This window comes from Phyllostomus discolor, chromosome 4 (assembly GCF_004126475.2).
Source record: "Phyllostomus discolor isolate MPI-MPIP mPhyDis1 chromosome 4, mPhyDis1.pri.v3, whole genome shotgun sequence".
Taxonomy (NCBI): Eukaryota; Metazoa; Chordata; class Mammalia; order Chiroptera; family Phyllostomidae; genus Phyllostomus; species Phyllostomus discolor.
In genome coordinates, this window is record NC_040906.2 from 11,096,356 (window position 1) to 11,105,598 (window position 9,243).

The 9,243-nt window shown below is 38.8% G+C and overlaps 1 protein-coding gene across 1 annotated transcript; it reads left to right on the forward strand.

Moving 5' to 3' along the window:
• The first annotated feature begins 820 nt into the window (after positions 1-820).
• On the forward strand, positions 821-6,222 carry SCG2 (secretogranin II). Its single transcript, XM_028511029.2, has 2 exons — positions 821-998; positions 3,917-6,222. The coding sequence occupies exon 2, from the start codon at positions 3,930-3,932 to the stop codon at positions 5,796-5,798; it is 1,869 nt and encodes a 622-aa protein (XP_028366830.1). The 5' UTR covers positions 821-998; positions 3,917-3,929; the 3' UTR covers positions 5,799-6,222.
• The last annotated feature ends 3,021 nt before the right edge of the window (positions 6,223-9,243 follow it).

Genomic DNA, 9,243 nt, shown 5'->3' on the forward strand with positions numbered 1-9,243 from the left:
ACTGGTATGTTATTCCCTGGATTGGTCATTTTTTGTAAGATATTCAATTTATCAGATTCAACAGAGGGAAAATATTTATAGTCTAACTTCCTCTCCATTGCAAATGAGTTCTAATTGCATATGTTACTTTTTTGATAACCGAAGAATTTCTTTTTTACTTAATGGAAGTATTTTCATTAACACTCAACTTCTCAGCTTTCCTTTTTGAGACAAGATATTGTAAAAGATTACAACAGATTCGTATAGAATTATCAATTGTTATATCCCAAATCTTAGGGAATGTACACTTTACAGTTATATCAATCAACTCGAGGAAGCAAAATTCCAAGTCAGTAGAGCCTTAAAGTCTATTCTTATTTAAAAAAGAGAAAACTTTCCTTTTAATTCAAATAAATGTAAGTTTAGAAGCAATGCGGCTGTGGTTATTATATTATATAAGACTTTTCATGTTTATAACGTGTCTTTTGTTCCTCTTAGAGTACACCAAGGAATGGTAACAATTTTTTCGTAGGCAATAAAGAAGAAAAAAAATCCGTGTTTGTAAACTTTCTTATAACAACGACAAGAAAAGCCGCAAAAAGATCTTACCACAAAATATTAGACCATAGGGGAGGTTATATCGTAATTAGCCATGTCTGTTTGGCAGAATTCTTTCTAAGGGAAATTGTGAGGAGCATTCATTGCATTTCAAGCCTCAAAGGTTTTGATAAAAGCAAAAAAAGACAGCTGCAGTTTTTGCTACAAAAAGACAGGTGGCGTAAGCATGCAGCATTTTAAAAAAATATATAAAATGATTATTTTCTCTGGGGTTCTTTGAGGAAGCTCGTTTGTGCTCCGGTTTGTGACTTGGCGCGGTGACGTCAGTGTGGCAGTGCGGAGTCAGGCGCGGCGGCTCCCTATAAGCCGAGGAGCTGTCCGGGTGCTGAAACGGCCCGACCAGCTCAGCCGTTGGACCCGGAGGAACATGCTGTGGATGTTCTCTGCCATCTAAAAAAGAGGTAAGGCTGCTTTTCCGTTTGATTTACTGGAAAGTTCTAAATTGTTTTTTCTTCCCTTAATTTCTAGCTGAGAAGAAAAGATCGTTTGACTAGCTTGTATGTATAGAATAACCGAATAAGCAACCCAGTGCTCCTTAGCTAATGTAAGACACTGTATGCATATATATGTGTTGAATCTATGTTGTATACCACTTGCTGTTAGATAATTATTGACCATGTTATTTAGTCATGAGAAGTGTGAAAAAGTTAAGGATTTTAGGATCAATGCACATATTAATGTGAAGTTAACCAAGCTCAATATTTTGTTTCTTTCCTTAATTTATTGTCTCTCCTCCCAAGAACCAGAGGCAAAACCTTTATATGCTTAATATTTTTAACAGTTGGTTTTCAGTGATTCAAAGGCTGTTAAACACATTAGTCATAAATTTTAGCAACCAATTCTGGAACTATTTTTTCCCTTGAAATTTACCTTGCACGAGCTCAAAATGAACTAACTACATACAATCTTCTTCTGAACTGGTGGTACACTCTGAGAGGGCTTGCATTGTGATTTGATAATTTTAGTTCCAGGAAAGTAAGATTGGAATGATCTCGAAAACAGGCTTCTTCCTTTATTCAGAATGAAATATTATCTTGGGTTAGAGATTGGATATGAGCATGGAATCCAGAGAGATAATTACCTGAATACATGAGGAAAACATTTATAATTGTATAAACTGTTATTATTATGCTTTGATTGAAAAATGTACAGTATTTTGCTAAAGATTTTGAATGGGACAAATGTTTCTTTTTTTCTATATCCTGACTAGTTGAATTGCTTGAATTAGATATATTCACCTGTATTTGTTCATGGTCCAGTCAAATTCTAATAGAAAAGACATATTCACTCATGAGGCTTTAACTCCAACCCTATATAGAATATTAGAACTGTTGAAACCATCTTTACTACTTTGGAGAGCTGCTTCCCAAGAAACACATCCCTTGAGTCTTACTCAAAGACAATAACCATCCAAACGGAACCTTATAAATGACTAAGGCATAGAGCTTGCCAGGCTGTAATTTACATACCTGCATTCAGTATTCTGCCCCAACTCCACAGCAAAGCCCCCTGTTCCCGACCACCACAAGACAATGATTTTAAAGACAGGCACATAACGCATATGTTAAGAATGCTTCAGGAGAATGGCTTAAAAGAAAATGGGTTCTCAAAATTACTATCTTAAATGATATTGTTGAAAATAGATTACCAAGACTAAATTAATCCTGAAATAATATAAAGAATCATGTATAATATATTTTTATTTAGACATGAAAATGTATGAATAAAACTGTTTTTAGTAAACATTGATTCATAGTAAGTATTTTACAAGTTTTCTCTGACATGCCTTTGAAGAGTTTCCTTTCAGTAAATTAAGTAGTCTTGTTAATGAGAATCATTTTAATGAATATATGCATCTGTGCTAAAGAAACTTCTATAACTATAAATATTTTGGGGCTTTAAAAATTACCTAAACACCAATATTATTTTGTAAACAATGATATTTTCTGCAATTGATGTCTAAGCCAACAGAAAATTGAACCCACATAGCTTATATATTACAGAACCAGGATCCACGTAAAGATATCATGACCAAACTTATAAACTTTCTTTATATTTATTTTATTTGCAACAAAATGGCAAGTATTAAGATCATTTTTCAATATTAGCAATGCCAAATGTAAAACTTATGAGAATTACTATCCTTGTTAATTCATATGTGAGATAATAAGGCAATAGAGAAAAATGAATGAAGATTTTTAGGTAGTAAGAATTCAACACATTATCTGTGTATACCTAAATCAGGAATTACATAGTGGTTATTTTAAGATATTTTAACAGCATGAGTCATTTAAAATTTCACAGGTCCAGACCAAAATACACAAGCATAAATCAAGCTGAATCAGAACACTCACAAGTTCAGAAATAGACTGATTAAGTAAACTCATGTTCTCTTTCTAGCATCTGTTATTATTTACTATACATTCTTGAGGGCTGATGAAAAATAGAGCCATGATTGCATTTTGCAAGACAGTGACAATACAATTATTAGAAGAAACATGGAGCACAGGTATTTTAAAACAGTTTATTATTTTAATATGTTTACACAGAAAGAAATTTCATTGAATTAGCCTACTAGCTTGGACCTGAGAAAACACATATTGTGGAGGCTATTAAGGTACACAGCTTTCAAAATTGATAGTTGGATTTGGTGTCAGAGTGAGACTAAGTTAGTTCTGAAAAATATGTGTGAGTGGGATTCATTCACAAGATAGTTCAGTATGTTTGACATGGACATGCTGTATCACTTTATCATATGTAATGATATTATTGCTGCTATATTTCTACAATAAGATTAGGTGGCTAATTTAGGAACTAAACCCCATTTTTGGGGGGTACAACCTTAAGGAAATTATTTTTTGTGTGTGTTTGCATGTGTGTGCAGGTATACATGCATGTTTTAAATGACACCAACTAACCTTTTTGCCAATGATTTCAATAGGAATGCTATTCAAGAAAACTAAAACTCAACTTGGAAAGCCTTTATTAAACAGAAACAATGCATACTAAAACCAAACTCCATGTTTTGTGATATAAAAAATAAAATTTGAGAAATACCATATCAGTGTTTTTATTATCATTTTAACCAGATGTATACCATGTAAATTTGATGCAAAGAGACATCAATTTTGTTAGATCCCTGTGGTTAGCTTGTGGGAATCATGGAGGGTATATTTATAGATTTCAAAAACAGTCATCTTAAGTTTAATGTGAAGTAATCTCTACTATGCCCACTCCCCACCAAACAGTTGATTACTTCTTTTGCTATAGTGTTCCTAGTCTGCTTCATTTGTGTTAACTCATGTTTTCCATCTTTAAGGAAATCTTTCAACATGGCAGAAGCTAAGACCCACTGGCTTGGAGCAGCCCTGTCTCTCATTCCTTTAATTTTCCTCATCTCTGGGGGTGAAGCAGCTTCATTTCAGCGAAACCAGCTGCTTCAGAAAGAACCAGACCTCAGATTGGAAAATGCCCAAAAGTTTCCCAGTCCTGAAATGATCAGGGCTTTGGAGTACATAGAAAAGCTCCGACAACAAGCTCACAAGGAAGAAAGCAGCCCAGATTATAATCCCTACCAAGGTGTCTCTTTCCCTTTTCAGCAAAAAGAAAATGGTGATGAAAGTCACTTGCCAGAAAGTGCAAGGGATTCCCTGAGTGAAGATGAGTGGATGAGGATAATACTGGAAGCTTTGAGAAAGGCTGAAAATGGGCCTCAGTCTACACCAAATGAAAACAAGCCCTATACCTTGAATTCAGAGAAGAACTTTCCAATTGACATGCCTGATGATTATGAGGCTCAACAGTGGCCAGAGAGAAAGCTCAAGCACATGCGATTCCCTCCTATGTATGAAGAGAATTCCAGGGACAACCCCTTTAAGCGCACAAATGAAATAGTGGAGGAGCAATATACTCCTCAGAGTCTTGCTACACTGGAATCTGTGTTCCAAGAGCTGGGGAAACTGACGGGACCAAATAACCAGAAGCGTGAGAGGGCTGATGAGGAGCAAAAACTTTACACAGATGATGACGATGATATCTATAAGGCCAATAACATTGCCTATGAAGATGTGGTTGGGGGAGAAGATTGGAACCCAGTAGAAGAAAAAATAGAGAGTCAAACCCAGGAAGAGGTAAAGGACAGCAAAGAGAACACCGAAAAAAATGAACAAATCAATAATGAAATGATGAAGCGTTCAGGGCAGCTGGGCCTCCAGGATGAAGATCTCCCGAAAGAGAGTAAAGATCAACTCTCAGATGATGTCTCCAAAGTAATTGCCTATCTGAAAAGGTTAGTGAATGCTGCAGGAAGTGGGAGGTCCCAGAATGGAGGGCAAAATGGGGAAAGAGCAACCAGGCTTTTTGAGAAACCACTTGATTCTCAGTCTATTTATCAGCTGATTGAAATTTCAAGGAATTTACAGATACCCCCCGAAGACTTAATTGACATGCTCAAAATGGGAGAGAAGCCAAATGGATCAGTGGAACCAGAGCAGGAACTTGAACTTCCTGTTGACCTAGATGACATTTCAGAGGTTGACTTAGACCGTCCAGAGATATTCCAAAATAAGATGCTCTCTAAGAATGGCTACCCCAAAACACCTGGCCGTGCTGTGACAGAGGCCCTACCTGATGGGCTCAGTGTTGAGGACATTTTAAATCTGTTAGGGGTGGAGAGTGCTGCAAATCAAAAGCCTCCCTATTTTCCCGGTCAGTATAACCGAGAGAAGATTCTGCCGAGACTCCTCTATGGCCCTGGAGGATCGAGAGCAAACCAGCTGTCCAAAGGGGCCTGGATTCCAGAGGTTGAAAACAGACAAATGGCATATGAAAACCTGAATGACAAGGATCAAGAATTAGGAGAGTACTTGGCCAGAATGCTAGTTAAATACCCTGAGATCATGAATTCAAACCAGGTGAAGCGGGTTCCCAGCCAGGTCTCCTCTGAAGATGACCTACAGGAAGAGGACCAAATAGAGCAGGCCATCAAAGAACATATGAATCCAGGCAGCTCCCAGGAGACCGATAAACCAGCCTCGGTAAGCAAACGGCTCCCCATGGGGCCCCCGAAGAATGAGAATATCCCAAACAGACAGTACTTCGATGAAGATCGTTTGTTGATGAAAGTGCTGGAATACCTCAACCAGGAAAAGGCAGACAAGGGAAGGGAGCACATTGCTAAGAGAGCAATGGAAAATATGTAAGAGGCTTTCTTTAAATGCCCTACTTGCACTCCTCATACCCCAAGAAAACCCCAACATTTCTCTTTAGTGTGTTGACTTCTATCCTGTTAACACTGTAATATCTTTAAGTGATGTACAGGCAGATGTCTCCATTTCATTGGGTTGTCTGCTTCACTTACTCTGAGTTGTTCTCTTGTGTATTGATATATGTAAATGTTATGACTTCTGGATAAAAAAAGTAATTATGCCCCTCCTTTAAGAAAGATATCTATGATAGTGTTTAATAGTGTATCTAATGGTTGTGGCACTGTGGATGCTCACATATGATAAAGAGTGTCTTATAATCGTCTTGATAGTTTTTAATATTTATTGAATTATTTTGTTACTGTCTGTAGTGTTTTGTGGAGTACTGAAGCAAAAAAAAATAAAGCATTATAAATATATAGTTTTATTTACAAGGTCTTTTCTATTGTGTGTTTTATTTTTGATTAATAAATGTTATTTCTGGACAACTGTGGACTCTTCATTCTGGAAAACTGGAGACAATGACTATGGAGCAAGCAGTATGGAGCCAGAAGAGAAAATCTCCACCTTCCACGGCCAACCCAGGTAAGAAATCCTGAATCGTAAGTGTGTGACCATGCTATGTGCTTGTAGAATGCGGCATCCTCCAACAGCCCACTAGCTAATTCTTGCCTAAGGTTTTTCACACATATACAACTTATGGAGTAAACCTTTGTTGTCCTATTTATACCTTTTACCTGTGTATGTAAAAACATTTAATTCTTTCATACACATAACCAACATTGAAAAAAAAAGAGCTGTGCACAGGACAATCAAAAATGACCATAAACAAGGAAGCAATCTACCTATTCCTGGGTCACCTTGGTCCCCAGAGTACAAGGCTCCTGCTTCCTTTGTATGATTCCAGAGGGGTTACAAGACCCCCAAACTGACTGTCAGCTAAGGGAGGGCACAGGCACAGTGAGGGCTGGGAGAGAATCATGAATGGGGTGGGCAGTACCTGTTATGTGTGCATCACTTCAGGGGCTGGGAAAGATAACAGCATCCTAACATGGCAACTGGGAATCAACATCAGGAGCAAGAAAATATGCAGAGCAGCGCCATGACAATGGCTGTTAAAACACCAAAGGAATATATAATTATCACTATTTATTGAATGCTTATTGGGCACCAGGCACTATACTAAACATTCTAACACTTTACCTCATTTGGTCTCTACCAAGGGTCCTTGATTTCTCTTTTAATCAGGAAAAATGAAACTCAGAAAAGTTATATATAACTTTTCCGGTGTCACCCAGTATGCAAGCTGACAAAGCCTACATTCTTAACCACTTCACTACACTGACTTTTTGGGAAATGCCCTTTCCTCCGAGACTGGGGACTTTGGAGGTGGGATGGTGAGAAGATCATGAGGTCTCGGTATGGGCCACTCCCCAGTGAGGGCACCAGTGAGTGTGTGTGGGGTGTGTGTCTGCGCTGGGGGTCTGGGCGGGGAGCGGAGACAATCCTTGAATCATCAGAAGGTGATTAGAAAGTCTACATACCTCGAGGGAAAACACTGAATGTAGGTTTTCCTACTTCATAATTTGCCTTGACTGTTTTCTGCCCAATTATCATACAGTTTTATGAAATCCATTAATCTGTAAGTGGAAGAGACCTTAGAGGTGAATTATCTTTACAGTGTTTCTAATGAGTGATTTTTACTCAAATGCTTTCAAGGTAGAGAGTTACTACTCCACAATGTAGTAGTGTGAACTGAGACAGCCAGGACACTTGTGAAGCTTAAAGTTCAGGTACATATTTATACGCCATGCTTTGCAGATGTCCGCATTCACCTCTGCCCATTGGATATTCTCTTCAATTCTCTGTTTCATTCAGTAGGTCACTCCGACTGTGCTGAGTTCACTGTGTGACTATATTCATGCAAGCCCTTAGCAGAAATGAGTACTTGGCATGTCTCCATCCAACAGAAAGTTCCCCTCCTGACAGGGTAGGAAGTGAGAGCAAGTGACCAATACAACACAGCTGATGAGGCTCCCGGCTGGGATTTATACACAAATCTGGGGGATCCTAAACCTTGTACTCATTTCGCTGCAACACCAAGTGATGCTTTTTTCTTTCAAGTCTCTCAGCTGGACTTGAAACTCCGCAGTTCTCTAACAATAACGTTTCAGGCATCAGGATGGGCAATCGGGGAGGTATTTAATTTGGGATATATGTTGTCTGCCTGACTTTGCTCAGACAGCAGTCAGCAAGCCTCTCTGCCTTTTTGCAGTACCACTGTATCTCCAGCTATTGAGTCATCAGACATTTGTTTTTGATCCAAAGATTTTCTTCATCTGTACATGGCTCACTGGCATAAAAAATAAAGTGCTACGTGCCATTCAAGTGTGTAGATGGATGACAGATTAGTTGGAATTAGGGCAACGCTTCCCCTTTTCATACCCGGAAGAAATCTCTTTCACTAGAAGTCATGGAGTAGCTTGAGCTCTCCAGGCAGATGCCCTCTGCAGGCTCCACAGGATGGAGAGAGAAGCTGCACACACACCAACACGGCACCTCTTCTCCACGTGCATGTCTCCTCCGGGAGTCAGATAAGAGCCTTGTGCTCTGTATGATCTCAGCAAGACCCTCACCCACCCAGCCTTCCCTCTCCTGGGTACTCATGGCCTCTCCTCCCTCCCTGCCTTGTGGACAGTTAGGACTAAACCAATTATGCTCCTTATAACAAAACTCCCAAGTCACCCCTCATTTCTCACATTCAAGTCCCCCTACCCCCACTAAAATCTATCAGCTGTTAGGAACCCTATTCCTACTCTTCCCCATATTCTATAACATTGTTCATTATGCCCTTTAATGCTTGAGGTCAGTCATCAGCAAAACCCCCTGCCTCCTCAGCCTCTTCTGTGAATATTCTCTTTACCTTCCTGCTCTGAGGGAAATATCTCTCCGCTGAAGTCTCTGCTTCCCCTGAAACTCTCTTCCTTGCTCCTTTTTGCTGCTTATGGGACATTTTTTCTTTCATGTTTTTTTTGAGGGGAGGGGATATGTTAGTACACACCTTTGTTATTCGTGAGGATTATCTTAGATTCAGTGAAAGTAAAACCAAGTCAAATGAGATGTATCAAAAACATAAATAAAGGTTCACAAAATCCAAGCAAAGGTCAAGCCAGAATGTTGGACATCCAGAAGAGCTGGAATAATGGTCTTTTTTTAAAAAATTGAAATACATTTGATATGTAACACTATGTAAATTTAAGGTGTTCACTTTATTGATTTACTACTTTAAATCTCATGCCATCAGCCAGTACCCATCCATCACCCTTCGCTGTTGCAGCCACCTACTGCCATGGGCCACTCCCCCTCATGCATTTACAAGTAACTCCTGCTCATTGTCACTTTTTCTGACACTGATTCTGTCTAATACTTGTCAATTTCAATA